Consider the following 19,182-nt stretch of genomic DNA (forward strand, 5'->3'; position numbering starts at 1 on the left):
GATATAGATATAGATATAGATATAGATATAGATATAGATATAGATATAGATATAGATATAGATATAGATATAGATATAGATATAGATATAGATATAGATATAGATATAGATATAGATATAGATATAGATATAGATATAGATATAGATATAGATATAGATATAGATATAGATATAGATATAGATATAGATATAGATATAGATATAGATATAGATATAGATATAGATATAGATATAGATATAGATATAGATATAGATATAGATATAGATATAGATATAGATATAGATATAGATATAGATATATAATCTATAGATGTTTTGATATGAGATAGATTTGAATGTGGATGCATTTGAGGATGATGTAGATGATGTAGATGATGTAGGTGGTATAGATGTAGTGAATGATATAGATGATGTAGATGATGTAGATGATGTGGATAATGTAGATGATATAGATGGTGTAGATGATCTAGATGATATAGATGATGTAGATGATAAATCGATAATTTTCTACGACAAAAAATCTTCGAATTATTTAAACTCTTAAGAATAAATGGACTCAGTGTTTCTTCCAGACTTTTTACTCCTGGGGGGCACTAAAAATCTTTGAGGGCGGACTAAAATTTCCAGGGGGAAGGGGGGGCGGACACTGTTAAAAGTATAAATTCTCTATATCAATTCCATTTATTTCGGGGGAAAGGGGGGGGGGGGTAGAATGCCTGGAAGAAACTCTGACTTACTCTAACCTTGGTTAAATTTTTATTATTTTAACATACGTAGAAACTCGTGAATAGAAGATTCTGTGTAACAGTTTAAAAAATCACATATAAGCTTAAATACCAGTCAACCATCGTGTTAAATATTTCTACGATTCAAAATTGTTTTTCTTTCTTTTTATGATCTTTAAAATAGAATTGATCATATTTATATTTATCTAATATCAAATACTAAAATAAGTTTAGTAATAAAGCAAGCTATTATAACAACGTCTAATTTACTATCAATATCAAATATTATAGTCATCTTTGACGTGGTCGTCTGAAACGATATGTGTCGGCATTAAGAGTGAGTTTGTGAGAGTGGCCTCCTCTTGGATGTGGTGTGCTAGAGAGTGCAATTATTTAAACACTAAGGACGATGTGGAATCTTGTGTATTAGAAACAGTGTAATTTCATGTAATTTCTTTTAATACAAAAATTACACGTGAATGAAATATATTATCATCGCTGATTGTGTTCTATTCTAGGTACACCTGGCACAACGAGCCATAATACATACTAAGTCAAGAGTAATCCAACACTAAATTTTAAAATTAAAAACAAATAAAAACCTAAATTACTGAATGCATTTTTCATGCCCTATTCACCACAGTATATATTTTTTTTTACTTTAGAGCACACGGGAGACTTTAAAGAAACGTGCCTATTCAACTCTTTGTAAGTGTTCTAATAGTTTCGAAAGTGGGACAAAGTCTGAATGTAAATATGGCAAGGCTGTATACAACCAGGATATGGTGCTACTAGTGTGTTATTCTGAAACCGGTTATTTGAATCGTGAAAGGCCAAAATGTAAGTAGCGTAACGTTTCTTGATTATAACTGAGCACACTTGTAGAGGCTGTTGAAATAACATTTTTTAAAATTTTGATCACGTCTAATTCTTTATGTTAAGACATTGGTGTACGTGAATGAGGTTTTTAGTCGATAAAAATATATATATATTTTTTTAAATATATATATATATATATATATATATATATATATATATATATATATATATATATATATATATATAAATATATATACTAGCGTACCAGTGCCCGCGCGTTGCCGCGAGGATAGAAGGAGGGTTTCATCCATACATTACCAAGTTACCAATCCTATATTCTTAGACGCGTAACCTTGTTTTCTAAAAGTGAGTTATTTAAATGTAAACACTACCTGCGCTTGGATTATAAATACCGGGACACGGGTTTATATACACTACCGCGTGAAAACCTTATGTGTACATTAATCACTCACCGAAATAATCAGGTAGAACACACTTCGGTTACCACCCATGTGTCAGGGACGTAGAGGGGCGCTCTCAGGAGCACCTCCCCTCAGTTACACTATCGCATAGGCGCCACGTACGGCCCCTGGCTCCTTAAAACTAACAGGAGCCATCGTGCCAAATAGCATCATGTTTATAATGCTAAAGTGACACAAATGAACAGGATTTTTTTCTTTAACACGTACAAAATTTATTTGACGTGTTTTAAATATCAGTGTGACTGATGCAATATGCATACTAATGGTCTATTATTAGATGCTCGATCTCAATTTCTGACTGGATTGTCTAATAATAAATTATAGATGCTTATTGCATCATTCGCAAAGTGACGAAACTCTACAGTAGGCTCCTCATATTCAAAAAGTTATTTTTTCATCTTTCGCAAGGTGACGAAACTGTACAGTAGGATTTCCTCGCGTTACAAAGTTATTTTTAGAAGACTGTTGTAGTTTTACCGCTGAATATAGTAGTACCCCTTACTCGCTATGCAGGACGCTCGATTAACGGATGCCAAGTGCCAACTTAGTCGCTCTAAATCTCTGGGCGCCAAACCGTGTATTGACGAAAGTTGTACCCTATTTGGCGCCGCCCGTAAAAAACTTTAGTTTTCTTTTTCGCAAAAATATTCTCGGGAGAAATTAAAAATGATTTTTTACAGAACCCTTCCCTAGAGTTTTATAATGAACTCCCCAAAGTTTCATGCCTATCGGATAAACGGTGTCACTGCAATTCACTTTTACCATTTTTATATACCATAAATAGAGAAAAATCGGACCCTCCCGTCGCGCCGCCCTTGCGAAATTAAAAATTATTTTTTACAGAACCCTTCCCTAGAGTGGTATAATGAACTCCCCAAAGACTCATGGCTATCGGATGAACGATGTCAAACCGAATCCGACTTTTATTTTTATATACCGTTTATAGAAAAAAACAAATCGCGCCGTGTCGGGGCGCCACCCCTGCGAATTTGAAATAATTTTTTTTCGCAGAAACCTTCCCAGGAATATTCTCAACAACTTCCTAAAGTTTCATGGCGATCATGTGAACGGTGTCACAGCAATTCATTTTTATTATTTTATTTACCGTATATAGAGAAAAATTGCACCATCCCGTGGCGCCGCCCTTGCGAAATTAAAAATGATTTTTATACAGAACCCTTTCCTAAAGTGTTCTAATCAACTCCCCAAAGTTTCATGCCTATTGGATGAACAGTGTGAAATCAAAATAGACTTTTATTTTTATATACCGTATATATAGAAAAACAAATAGCGCCCTGCCGGGGCGCCACCCCTGCGAATTTGAAATATTTTTTTTCGCAGAAACCTCCCCAAGAATATTCTCAACAACTTCCCAAAGTTTCACGGCGATGTGATAAGATGTGTGGTAATGCATAAAAGACACACAGACACTCAGACACACAGACACACAGACACACATACATTGCATTATATATATATATATATATATATATATATATATATATATATATATATATATATATATATATATATATATATATATATATATATATAATCTGATCTCCATAACGTTGCAGTGAACACATTTTAAAACAAAAAATGTTTTAGTCAAGCACTTGTGTCTAAAATGTTAAAAATATAGCAATCAATAAGTCAGATCGGTTGCTAAATAAAAACAGCTAAGAAAAAAAAGTCATTACAAATCTGAACTTTATTGTGCCTTTTATCAATAAATTTGCTGATGACCATGTAACACAGGGAATGGAATCGGTAAAGCGAATAAAATAGTTCAAACAAAAAAGACCACGTGATAAATTATACAAACAAGCTCTTAGATAGTTCGAATTGTGGCGATTGTTTATAAAACTAGTATATTTATCTAAATTGTACCAGCATTAATACGCTTGAAAGTAATGTGACAATGAAACACAAAAAACTAATAAATCATCCACCCGGTTTTTAGTAATAGGATAATAAGATTGTAACAAAAGTAGTTTACATTCCACATTCATAGGGCAGAAAACTAGTAGCGATTATGTTTAACACTGTACTTAGCTGTAGATTTATAGTTCTGGTTATAAAAGAATTTAAGAGGAGAGATAGTAATCTTACACTCCCTAAAACATTTTGAATGTTAGTGGTATACTTTTGTTTTTGAATTAAACTATATGAGGTTATATACATAATCGTAAAAATATGTTTGTTTACAATATCCTTATAACAAAAACTTATGTAATTATGAAAACCAGTAGATTCATAAAAAATCACTATTTGAATGTACTACTTGAAGAAGTTCTTCTTTTTAATAGTTTAAATTTATTAATGCTTAAATGGCATTGAGATTTCTTTTATTAAACGACGTAATTTTCCACCAGACTCATGTGAGGATTTTCACAACTGTGCACGTGAACCCCTCCCCCAACCTCTCAATAATCCTTGACCTTACTATCGATATTCCATAATCCTTTGGTGATAAAAATATAAATACGAACATTTCAGAATACAAGGCGCGAGACACCCACAAAGAGAGAGCCCATTGCATCATGTTGTGATATTTAAACTAGGCAGTAATTACCTTAATGTTCAATAGTATTTTGTATCTTGTTTTCCTAGTGTAGGTTGTGTTGATTAGTTCTTTATCAAATCTTAGTTGTAGTAAGAGGTGATTGTGTTATTCATGAAATTGTAAGTTGGGTTTTACATTATTATACAGTTTCTGCATTGTATTTTATTATTAAAACTTGATACATTTTAGAAGGTTTTGGTTCTGATTAAAAGTTCTGTTAGATTCATGAATGCTTTGTATTTATAATTTTAACCTAGACGTAAGATAGCGATTTTATAAAGAGTTGTTGTTTCTAGTAGTCTTTTATGGTGTTCATTTAGTTCATCAGTCCAGAAACCAATCACGAAAAAATCCGGGTGTTACGTAAGATAATTTACTTGTAGAAGTATGTAACAAAGTTATTGTTGCAACATAATTGTGTAAATTTCATAGTTTTATAACGGAATTTAAGCAGATACTATATATTAATATACGTTGACAGTAAATGTAATAATTAATACCATATTATTTCAGATTTTACTGCTGTTTGAAAAATGAATATGAACTTGAAAAACAATCATGTATTATTGTATCAAGAAAAACAACGATAAAACATGGTATCTATTGGATTATATAAATGATTATGAATTTTTAAAAATAACAAATTAAAATGTCTTGCAAAGAAAAAACTAAATATAATGTAGATTTCAATGCACTTTTGATTGCTTCAAGATCAGGATGTCTGCAAGCTGTTAATTTACTTCTTAAAAATGGCTCCGACATAAATCATGTCAACACTGAAGGTTTTGATGCCTTAATGCTTGCTTCTCAAAATGGACACATTAATATCTTACAATTACTTTTCAAAAGCGGAGCAGATATTAATCGTGTTAATACGAATGGATGTGATGCTTTAATGCTTGCTTCGACTAACGGACATGAGATTATAGCTAAATATCTTGTTGAAAACGGTATAGATATTAATCGTACTCAGAAAGAAGGAAGAAATGCCCTAATGATTGCATCTAAAAATGGACATTTTAAAGTTGCAGAGTTACTTACAGATAATGGAGCTGATATAAATAAAGTCGATTCTGATTTGTGGGATGCATTAAAGTTCGCTTCACAAAATGGACATTATAACATCGCAGACATACTCATATCTCGTGGAGCTAATATTTCGCTAGTTGATACCAAATTACGTAATGCGTTAATGATTGCTTCTCATAATGGACACTTAAAAACGACTGAATTACTTTTAAAACACGGATCAGATATAAATTGTAGCGATATACTCGGGCGTGATGCTCTAATGTTAGCTTCGATAAAAGGACATTCTAAGACTTCAAATTTACTACTACAATTTGGAGCGTGTATAAAGCGCGTTGATGAATATGGATATGATTCATTAATGCTTGCATCTGAAAACGGGCATTACAATACAGTTAACATTCTTATAAAAAGCAGTGGCGATATAAATCGTATTCAGACAGAAGGGAAGGATGCTTTAATGATAGCATCTAAAAATGGACATTCTACAGTTGCAGAGTTACTTATAAATAGTGGAGCTGATATCAATCGTGTAGATTTTGAACTGATGAACGCATTCATGCTCGCGACTAAACATGGGCACATTAAAACTGCAGAGTTGCTTGTAGCTAACGGATCAGATATTACTCGCATTGATATCATTGGTTACGATGCTTTGATGTTGGCCTCAGAAAAAGGACATGACAAAATTGCTGATTTCTTGATAAAACGTGGACTAATTATAAACCGCATTGATGAATGCGGAAGGGATGCTTTAATGATTGCCGCTCAAAATGGCCATTATATCACAGCTAAACTGCTTGTTGAAAACGGTGTAGATATGAATCGTATTCAGAAAGAAGGAAGAAATGCCCTAATGATTGCATCTAAAAATGGACATTTTAAAGTTGTAGAGTTACTTATAAATAAGGGAGCTGATATAAATCGAGTCGATTCTGATTTGTGGGATGCATTAAAGTTCGCTTCACAAAATGGACATTACAACATCGCAGACATACTCATATCTCGTGGAGCTAATATTTCGCTAGTTGATACTAAATTATGTAATGCATTCATGATCGCTTCTCATAATGGACACCTAAAAACTGCGGAATTACTTTTGAAACATGGATCAGATATTAATTGTATTGATATTCTAGGGCGCGATGCACTAATGTTAGCTTCTGAAAAAGGGCATGACTTAATTGCAGAATTAATAATCAAAAATAGAGCTGACATTTATCGTATAGATAATATGGGGTACGATGCATTAATGCATGCTTCTTGTAATGGGCATGAAAAAACAGTAGAACTGCTTATAAAACGCAGAGCAATTATTCATCGTATAGGCAAAAATGGTTTGAATGCCTTAGTATTGGCCGCTGATAGAGGACACGATAAAGTAGTTACTTTACTAATTAATCACATGTCTACAAAAAAACGAGAAGCGTTATTTTTCGATTATGAAAATGATCGTGATAGATCGCTAGAATTATTGATAAACAGCAATGTCAAGTTTAATCCATCTCAGGAAGACGGATGCGACAACTTAATGTTTGCAGCTCAAAATGGACTTCTAAAATGTGCAGAGTTACTTATAAACAACGGAGCGGATGTCAATCGTGAAAATAAATATGGATGGGATACTTTAATGATCGCAAGTCGAAAAGGGCATACCAAAATTGCAGAGTTACTTATTAAAAAAGGAGCCAATATTAATCGCAACAATGAAAGTAAATGTAATGCTTTAATGCTTGCATCTCGAAATGGACATGAAACAATGACAACGCTTTTAATACAAAACGGAGCGGACATTAATGTAATGAATACATCAGGATGCGACGCTTTAATTCTTGCATGCCTACAAGGACATTTAAACACTCTAAAGATTATTCTAAAAAAGTTATCAGAAATTATTACCATACAAACAAATTTTCTATCAGACAAAAATTCTGAACTAAACATAGGAAATCATGGGTTTCAAAGAAAGGTTATGATTTATTTAACTGATTTAATGTGTCATGCTTTTGAAGGAGGGCACGCAGAAATTATAAAAGCTATATTAGACTTTGCAGATACCAGCTGCTTGGATTCAACTTTAAAACAAAAAATATATTTTAATTTTCGCTTTTTAAAACAAAGTAAGTGAATTTGTTAATATTTTACAAACAAACAAAATTTTGGTTTTCGTAATATGCATTTTTTTAAAGTTTTGATAACGAGTGTGTTATTCGTTTTTAAGTTTGTTTCTGCACTTGTATCTGTGCATGCGCTTTTGTCACTGCATGCAGTGGCGTAGCGAGGTCGGGTGTCACCCGGTGCTGCACCTAACCTTATGGTCCCCCCCCCACCTTAAGAATGTATATATATATATATATATATATATATATATATATATATATATATATATATATATATATATATATAAATACTTTTTTTTTCTTCTGGATGTATTTCACTTCCCCACCCCCTCACCCCATAGATGGATTAACATATAAGTTAACATATAGGTTAACAAATAGGTTATTGCGAGTGCTCAGATAATACTAATGCTTTGTATTTATAAAAAACTAAAGTTTCCCTTTCAAACCTGTCTATGGGGCAAGTGAAGTAGAGTTCGCTTGTTTCTGTGACCTCGGCTTATGAAGAGATAGTGTGGTCAGCACTATGCCCAGCCACCTTTACTATCCCTAACATGAGTTAGGTACCCATCAGAGTTGGGTGGACTCAGGGACGGTCTACTGATTTGAACCCGGATTCGAACTCGAGACTTACGGGTTAGCAGTCCAGCTCTCTACTGCTAGACCCATTATTTGTATATATGCTCGGTTATAAATACAGCTGGATGTTACATGTTTTCTCTATCATTAGCAGGTTTACATCATGGTGTAGCCCCCCCCCCCCCCACACCACCCGTGTGCGGATTTGTCCACTTTGTTCTTAAAAAAACTATTTAATTCACTCTGATTAATCATTTAATTATGTGAAATTTACATTTTTCTGTATACATTTCTCTATATATTTTGCTCTTTTTTGTCTTGGTATCGCCCCCCCCCCCCAAATGGTGTCACCCGGTGCAGTCCGCACCCCAATTATTATTTAATATATAGGCCTATATAACAGTTGTTATATTTTGATGGATATTATTTAATTTAGCTCCATGAGTTTTTTAAATTCAAAAATCAGAATTAGATCAAAAAGAATTAAACATCAACAATATTGAATCAACTGCCTCTGTGTATAGCGGAACACCAAATGAAGAATTTCAAGAGTTTCAAAAGTAAGTAACTGATCAGTTTATGTACATGTATAATTTGAGTTTTTTCAGTCATTACATTTGTACAATAAAAATATGTATACTAAAAAAGGGTGTTCTCTTTTTTAAGTTTACTTGACTGTTTATTTTAATGTACATTTGTTTCATGTTCTCATATATGTATATAAACATATATATATATATATATATATATATATATATATATATATATATAAATATATATATATATATATATATATATATATATATATATATATATTTATATATACATGGATATAAGTATTATATTTTAAATATAACTTTATTTCATATTTTAATAATCAAGATCGCTCAGATCGTATGCAGTAATTTCAATTTCGGTTCTCAAGAAACAGGTAAAAACGTATTTCCAATATGTCTTGTTCATGATTTCAATAGCTATGTTCGAGTGCATATAGCATTTTGTTTTAATCAATGTTTTATTGGTCATCTATTTACTTGTCTGCGATAAATGCATATACATTGGTGTTATGACCCGTTTGTTTGTTCATTTTTTTTTCTTAATATATGTAATAAGTTATACAAGCAGTAACCAGTATCTGAGGACGACGAAAGAAAAAGGTCACATCCTTAAGAACATATTTCGTCAGTCAAAATATGTTGACTATGACCACGATAACCAAATTAAGCCACGCTTACCAGAGGAGACAAACTCTCTCTCTCTCTCTATCTCTCTCTCACACAGACACACAGACACAGACACACAGACACACACACACACACACATATATATATATATATATATATATATATATATATATATATATATATATATATATATATATGTATATATATATATATATATATACATATATATATATATATATATATATATATATATATATATATATATATATATATATATACTCTAATTGATTTTTCATACAGCTAATCTTTTTTTTGTTCGTAAAATGAATGCTATATTCTTATGTTTGATAGATTCTGGCACAAGGCCTTCTAAGTGAATGTATAGTGGCCACTATGTCGGAATTCTCTCAGATGAAACAATTCGACACATTGAATTTTCTCATCTATCATAAAAGTTTAAACATTATTTATAAGGCGATGAAGCAAACCAACCAAGATGTTGATTTCTTTTTATCACTAATTAAATATCGATATCCAGGTAAATAAATAAAATATTGTTTTATTTATTAAACGAAAACAGAATGTTTAGTTATGAGGTTTATTGTACAACTATGAGTAATCTACTGTCGATTATCTTTTGATAATTGTCAATTGTTTGAATTTTACTGTTGCTTTCTTGAACTTTAAATTCTTTAACTATGGCTTATCTATATATATTTTGTGGTTTTTCATAAAATAGTACACACTTGATCAATGCAAACATTATCATCTAAACGTGTAATATATTTTTAATATCTTTAATTGAGTAACTTTAATATTTTTTCTGTAAGAATCTAGTTTAGCTTGATTAGTCTTCATGTCGTCTCCCGTCAATTAAATTGTTACACAAAACTACTGTAAAAGGTTCATTGTAATATGTATAATGTTGCATGATTTAAATTAAATCATATACTTTTAGTCAATAATAGTTTCTAAAAATATCCAATAACAACACAATACTTAATAGTTTATAAGTCACACATTCTGTTGTAGATTGTAAAATGAATACACATAAATTGTATAGGCTGTGACAACTTGTTTTATAAAAAAAAATTGCTTTTTAACTTGTAGAATTTTTTCACAGACATATGTATGCAACATGTTATAGCAGAGAACATTATAAACACCTCATCATCAATGTTTTCTTTGTCATTAATTCGTGACATGTTAAATCTCTGCTGGAATGGCTGCTTAACGTGTGCAGAATTCGCAATGGTGAATATTTGTATTATAAATATATAATGTAAAGGCATGATTTGGAGCGATTTATAGAAAATAGTAATTATTAATTATTGTGTGTGTGGGTGTAGAGAGAGCAGTGTTTCTTCCAGACATTTTTCTCCGGGGGAGCACTTGAAATTTTCGTGGGGGGCGGTAGACTTTCTTCGGGGGGGCGGACACTGTTAAAAGTATATATTTTCTATATAAATTATATAAATTTCATTTCGTTCGGGGGGGGGGGGGGCGGTAGAGAAGAGATGCCTGGAAGAAACTCTGAGAGAGAGAGAGAGAAGGAGAGATTGAAAAAGAGTGATATGTTTATTAATCAATATGTATTATTTTAAATATTTTATTGAACTATCATTTTAGTAATGAAAAGTCTAACAATTTATTTTTACCACTCTATGTGCCCTTGTAGCGCTTGGCTGAATGTAATATAATACAAGTACTAACAGATTATCTTAAAACGCATCACGATGATCAGGTAACACTACTTTCTTCTCTAAAAAGTGAATTAATAAGTAAGCGTACGTTATAATCCTATTCTTCTCACCAAGCGTTTACCTAGTGTTTTTATCTAGTAGGGATTGCTTAAATCTACTGACATTTATAATATATACTTATCTCGATGAATAAACGATATATTTTTGTCAATTCCAAAATTTATTTTAAAAGGAAAACAAATACGTACCAGGTGCAGTATATTTTAGTTTGTTTTAAAAAAATACGAAATTTAGAAATGTATTAACGTGTTATTTCTGTTTAAAAAGGCATGTGAATATTTTATTTTCAGAGTGCGCAATCATTATTTGTCACAAAATGTGTTATAGCTATTTTATTTAATATCTCTATCAAGAAAGGACTTAAAACTTTCTTTAGAAGGATTGAGACAGCAACTGTAAGTTAAAATTTATGTAAATTCATTAGAAAAAAGTATAATACATTATTTGTCACAATATTTGAGTAATATTTAATATACTCTGCAAAAAAATATATTTTCTAATAAATTTTAAAATATTTAAAGTACAGATTTATATCTTATCAAAGAATTTTAGGGTGTGATTTATATTATTAAAATATATAATATTATGCATTTTAAACGTATATATATAACTACTCGAAATCAACAGGTTATTTCTAATATAAACTTTAATGACTCAACAACATCGATGGCAGCTAAACTTCTACTTTTGCAAATTGGCAATTTCAATACACAAAGAGAAAAAAGAGGTTTAGCCCTACTAGTTTACGTTTTTACCATAACCTTTACCCATTACTTTTTGTTTATTCATTATGTATATTCGTCATCAAAGCGTGCTTGTTAAATATGGCCTACAGTTCACTAACCATTCCAGGTAAATTAAAAATTTTCTCTAGGCGAAATAAAAAGATTTCTTCTTGAAGGAATAGTTCAGGCTGCTGAGGCAGAAACCAGACAGCACCAGCGTTTTGACCTTTATGCATTACTTCAAGGATTGTCAAGCTTTGCCGAGACTGACGACGAATGGAAAGAGGTTTTCATTTTTTTAAAGTCTTGCATTATTTGTGTTTTAATTATGAGTTAGAATGGGTTGCCTTCTATTTTAATACCGCATGTTGTTCTAAACAAATGTGCATTAACGAGGACATTTCAGTCATCTATTCATATTCTTATTTGAAATTTATTAATTGATTAAAACCTTTTGTAAACGAGATTTTAAGAGTATGATTTTAATCAACAACGACTGTAAGTTCATAAATTCCTATTGACGGCATATATATTAAAATAGTTACTTTTGTGCGCCAAATGTTTTTTTCTTAAATTTGCAATAGTAAAATATGTTGATTATATTTAAACACCATGTTTTGCTCATATAATATGTAGAATAAAACGCCATCATATCTTTTTTAATTATCGGCAGTTTTTTTTCTATGATCACGATTATGTAAAATGGCTCCAATCATGACGTTTTTTAGAGTTGCGTTCGAATACTTATAATATATATATATATATATATATATATATATATATATATATATATATATATATATATATATATATATATATATATATATATATATAGCCTATATTATATCAATTAAAAGTGCATTTGTTTTGTTATGTCACTTAAACACAAATTATTTGTTTTCAAAATGCGACGCTGTTATCGCTTAAACTTTTTAAAATTGTAAAAGAAATGTGTATACTATTAATATTAACCCATATTATCCCAAGGTCTCAAATTTTTATAATTTTTTGATATGGTTTAGCTTTTGGGCACTGAATGAAGGAATGACTATGGATTTTTTTTTTAAATCAATACTTTTTTAAATATCGATTTTTTTAAAAAAACGTCCCATAAATGGGACGCTAGCAACGAACATTTATTGAAAAATAAAATCATTTATCACGAAATATGGCTAATCACGCAAAAATTAAGCTGTATTCTGATTTTGTATTGTTAGACCAATGATTAAATTGTTTAGGACATCAAAAAATACTGATAATGATCAATTGGGTTAGCCATACCATCGTCTAAAATGCAGAAATTATGTTCAAAAGTCTAGTTTTCTTTCAATCTAGCATCCATCAAAGTAAACAACACTTGGAAATAAGTAAAGCTGTGACTAGTACATCTAATTATACACACATGATCACAAGTATTGTTATTATTCATCGAAACTGTAATAGATATAAATATAAATAATTGATTTTTTGGGGGCGTACTTGAAATTTTCAGGTGGGGGGTACTTAAATTTCAGGGGAAGGGTGGACATTGGTAAAAGTATGTTTTGCATATAAATTCCTATTTGTTCTGGGGGCAGAGCCCCCCCCCTCCTCCGAAATGATGCCTGAAAGAAACTCTGCCCTCAGTGAATTTGCAAAAGACGATACGGTCCCGTCCCAGATGTCATCCAGCCATCTTCTCTTTTGTTACCCTCGCTATCCCCCCCCCTCACATGTGTACATTAGGACATCAGATATCTTATTTTAGGGCAAGGATCCGACTATGGGGGCTTGTATTGAGTGTTTATGGCTCTCATCCATGTATGCAACTCACTATGCGAACAGCTCCCAATCTAACACCAGGAATCTCCTTTAAAAGTTAACAAAGTAAAACTGGTATAAGGAACCTTTGGGGGGGGGGGGATTACTGGAGCATGACAACTATACACAGCTAATTCACATTTCTGCTATATGTAGCTTGAGCTCTCTTACTTATATGAAGAGTTTTAACCAACCCCCATGACTCAATCGTTTCACCTGAATCGTGACCATTGTTATTATTCTGGTTTGTTATAATTTTAATTTCTCGCGCTAGTACATTTACAGCAGTACTAAATTAGTTTGTATTCAATGGTATTAAATACTTCAGTAAGTGTAATTCTGAAAACTTACAAATAAAATGTAAGTTTTTCAATATTTGCAATTTTTTATACAATAATATATAAGTATATATAAGTCAAGGTCATAATTAAATATCTATAAATACTACTTAACACCCCAAAGTCAACAATTAACAAAGTCAACAATTGTTTCACCATAAATAACCATTTAACATAAATATTTGCATCTGTGTTTCTCACTAGTGTCCAATAAATGTGACGTTTGTGTAACAATCTGCATAAATATAGGTCAAGGTCATAATTAAATATCTATAAATACTACTTAACACCCCAAAGTCAGCAGTTATCAAAGTCAACAATTGTTTTACCATAAATAACCCTTTAACATAAACATTTGCATCTGTGTTTCTCGCTAGTGTCCAATAAATGTGACGTTTGTTTAACAATCTACATGGGGCCGTTCGTTGCTAGCGTCCCACTTATGGGACGCTTGTTGTACACTTGATATAACGAAGTAGTAAAAAAACATTTTTATTCTTAAATTTTTATCAGATAGAAATATGGTACTGCTACAAGTTTCAAATGTATTTTGCACTTAAAATGTTAATATTTTAGAAGATATGCAATTTCCTGTGCGCATGTTTTCTTTTTTCCGCCATTTTGACAAGTCCTGCAAATCCGGCACTATAACATTTTTCTAAATTATTTTTTTTCACAAAACACACACACACATTCAATAGTCTAACCGTTTTCAAATATAATGAAACATAATTTGTGTTTTAACTAGTTTTTAGTAAATTTTGGCAATTTTTTTTACAAGCGTCACATAAGTGGGACGCTAGCAGAATATGGGTTAATAACACGTGTGTGTTTATCTTAAGCAAACTAAACATTTGTTTTAAGATCATTTGTCGCTTAACTGTTTATTATATTTCACCTGCATGATTTAATTCGAGATACTTTAGATGTGGGTTTAAGTTAGTTGCATGCATGAATTTATGAATTAAAAAAAATTCAAATGGAACTGTTTTCTAAACGCATAATTAAAAATGCACCAGTACATTTTAAAAAACCAAATCATATTTATCTTCAGAAACAACTTTCAATTAATTTGTATCTTGTTTGTGTATAACCATTTAGCGAAAATATAGAAACATGCTTTTTAGTAATTTTATATTCCTTTTACAGATCATTCCATTAATTCCACGACTTAAAGCCATCCTGGTCACGATGATCCAAGAGAACAAGAATACACAACTGAATGTTTGAAAGGCTTAAGTAAAAATAAGGAAGCTAGTGAACTAATCATAACTGATGAAACTTTTAATGACATTTTAAGCCGGTTGATTTTCAGTGATAATAAGAACATTTCAGAAACTGCACACTCAGTGTTTTGGAGAACTAGTAGAGTGACGGGTATTTTGCCTTCAAAACAAGGCAAGGCAATATTTCATTCGTTTATTTTATCAAATCAAACTATAGCTGTAAAAGATGTAAAATAAAACTTATACATTAGAATATAACAATCTTTTTGCTAAAACTACTAATAATATGAACTAATTTTAAGTATTATTATTTTTAATTAAACTAACAAGCACTAAATATATTACAAAATTGATCATATATATATATATATATATATATATATATATATATATATATATATATATATATATATATGTATAAAATATAATATAGTAATATTTGTTTCTTTACACCCGATTTTAAATTAGATGCCATACTTTCTGATGAGTTTCCTAAAAACTATGAAATAAAATCAACAAAGATAGGCGAGGGCGCCTTTGGCAAAGTCTATAAGGTAGTTAACGTGGATAGACCAGCAGAAGAAAAGTTTGTAGCAAAGAAAATAGAACCAGCTTCATCAGAAACAATTGTGAGTTTAATAAGGTGTAATACTGAGGATATTTTAACGAATAATAGACACTTGACACACAAGCACGACTTATATACACCCACACACACACACACATATATATATTTTTCTGTTACAGTTTTTACCCCTTGTACATTCTCCCAACAATAATCTACATTACATTGTTTATCTACAGAGTGTTATGTAAACTACTTACCTTTAATTATTTATGTTTGATTTCTTTGCATATTCTGCTTAATTTAAACCAATTCGTTTTTCTAATAATATCACTTATTTTGACCTCAGCCTTAAATTATAAATTATAAAATCCATGGTTAATAAGAATGCTATGTCGCTATTATCTTTTGGTTTAACCATCTATTTTAGAGTAAATCGAACACATGGACTATGCCAGACCTTTAACTCGCATACAGTAAAGTAAAATAGTACCTAATTACATTAAGAACAAAATACATTGTTTATTGTACAGCATACTTTATCTACATTACAAATTATGTCATCTTCTTGCTAGGAGATCTGTAAAAAAGAGACAACATTCCTACTAAAAACAAAACACGAAAGAATTGTGCAGTTCCATGGCTTTTGTATAACAGAGAATGCATATATATATATAAAATGTGTGGGTTTATCTACTTTTTAGGGCACACTTGCTGCGTTCATAACAAAGAGTGGAAGTTTACCTGAAAACCTCACGAGGCATTTTACGATTCAAATTCTAGAAGGTGTGGATTACTTGCACAAAAATAGCATTCTACACAGGGATATTAAAGGTTACATTGAATAATTATATCTTATACGTATTTGTTTATGATATTAAATAAATAATTACTTAGCAAAATAAGTTGTCTTGTTAAGAATGTCTTAGTGTACATTAAAATAAAAAAAAAAAACAAAAAAAACGTGTGATTCAGTTTTATTTATTTTAAAATAAATTATTGAAATGTGCTTTTGTATTTTCATTTTTATATACATTTACAAAGCCCAATAAATTGATAGCAGACTCACAACAGATTTTTTTTTATATATAAAAAGGTGGAACACATTTTTTAAAGAGTTTTTTTCTTTCTCAGGATGCAACATCTTAATGGTGGACGATATGAACATCAAATTAACAGATTTTGGCATATCCGAATTTATCAATGGGAAAGGGCTACCCACAGATCAAGGAACAGTTAGATACATGGCTCCAGAAGTTGTTTTCACAGATGGCAACGTTATGAAATACTACACCAGCAGATCTGATATATAGTAAGGATGTTGGATTATTGGCAACAATAAAATATAACAGACTCATATAGGATACTTTATAGTGTGTTCATCGATTGCGTTTAATTTAAAACAAAATGCATGGATGACGATGGGGGTATCTATACTTTCTACACTGACAACTATGATCTGAATAAGTAGAAATCTAACACCTTCTGACAAGTGGGGAGAGAGGAGGGTCAGAATTGTACAACCAATGTGCAAAAAATTTGTCTGAGTAGCAGATTTGACTCTTCAGACACCCTAGATAACACAGGCTACATTTATGATATTAGTACACCCTACCACCAGGACACGTGTATTACTAAGATACCCACCATTAGGAGACATTTGGTGCTAATTATATCAAAGTATGACTATCAATAACAAGTGGGCTATTTATTAACCATACTTGAAATATTTTAACAATCATTCCTTATGAACCTATGTCATGAGTCGTAGATTGATGTCCATAAAAATATGATTGCCTTAAAAAAATAGTGCATTCAATAGAGAAATAATTTGGTATATATATATATATATATATATATATATATATATATATATATATATATATATATATATATATATATATATATATATATATATATATATACAGTTCTATGATAGATTTATTACCCCAGACATATCATATAAAGATAACCCTAACTTCAAGGACGAAATTTTATTAGGACAAAATATCTCAGGACAAATGATACATTTGACAAAATATTTCAAACATTTCTAGGCAAATACTTAACGTTTTACATCTTTCTAGGAGCGTTGGCTGCACTGTTATAGAGATGTTGACAGGAAAACCACCCAACTCTTCAGTTCCTACACCACTGGCTATTGTAAGAAACGCTAGCAGTGAGCCGCTACATTACCAACTTCCTCCATCTTCATCAGTTTACTTACGAGAATTTTTAGACAAAGTTTTACACAGAGAAGCTAAACACAGACCAACGGCTGACTGGCTGCTGAAGAATGATGCATTTGTCAATGAGGACTACGACAAAAATGATGATTTTTCACTGACAATAAAAAAAGAAAATTATAGTAGCTTTAGAAAATATAGAACACAAACATTAATGTTTTTTAAGTGTGTGCACATTTAGTTTAGTGATAAATACATCGTACAATATATCAATTGTAATTTTCAAAGCAGTTAATTTAAATTGTAACTCTTACTGTTTATTATTATAAATGTACACACGAAATATTAGTAATTTGTTGCAATTTGATTCTTATGTAATGTTATGTAACTATTAATTATGAAAATGATTAGCCAGTCATGTCCACTTCACACGTTGATGTATGTTTACGCCATAGTTCTTTTTAAATATGTACGATTTATGTATAGTGTATTAATTGGAGTGTGTACATTTTAATTTTAGGTTATTACAACATCACATTATTTTATTTTATTTTTAGTAGCGCTAAAAATTATTAGATAGGTATGTATAGATATGTATATATATATATTTTTTTAAATTTGATACAATTTAGCATTATTGTACTAGTCTAGTAGCGTCTACGTTTACAACACGTATTAACAGCTGCATCCGTTTGCCATTCTAAAAATTACCATTACGATGCATTGCAATGTTTAAAAAACCTCTACGGGCAGTACCACTTGGCAAGAGGGATGTTAAGTTTAAGGCAACTGTATAATGTATTTGCTTACGAATAATTGAATTAGAAAATGTTATACATAAAACTTCACACATAATTACTTTATATATACAGTTTAAAGCGTGTGATTAATTTTTAAAAAATTACAATACAGAAACAAATACAACTGATGTGGCACCTCTATTTAAATTTACTTATGAGCAAACTGCGTAGTGGTGGGGAAATTTTGACAAGGTCAACAACGTCATCACGATGACGTAGTAGTATTCTTACAGTTTGGGCTATAGTGATTACGATTACAAATTATATGAAACAGT

General features: G+C 30.8%; 1 protein-coding gene across 1 annotated transcript; it reads left to right on the forward strand.

The window, feature by feature from the left end:
- Positions 1–329: 329 nt before the first annotated feature.
- On the forward strand, positions 330–18,348 carry LOC131946832 (ankyrin repeat domain-containing protein 50; the record flags this gene model as incomplete). The annotated part of the gene is made up of 8 exons (XM_059307802.1): positions 330–484; positions 1,391–1,565; positions 5,276–7,333; positions 8,787–8,880; positions 15,308–15,528; positions 17,056–17,233; positions 17,473–17,601; positions 18,009–18,348. Coding segments are annotated over 8 exons (3,350 nt in total), but the record flags the coding sequence as incomplete, so codon positions are not given.
- Positions 18,349–19,182: the final 834 nt, after the last annotated feature.

This window comes from Physella acuta, unplaced genomic scaffold (genome assembly GCF_028476545.2).
Source record: "Physella acuta isolate Inbredline_101_S28 unplaced genomic scaffold, ASM2847654v3 ptg000572l, whole genome shotgun sequence".
Lineage (NCBI taxonomy): Eukaryota > Metazoa > Mollusca > Gastropoda > Physidae > Physella > Physella acuta.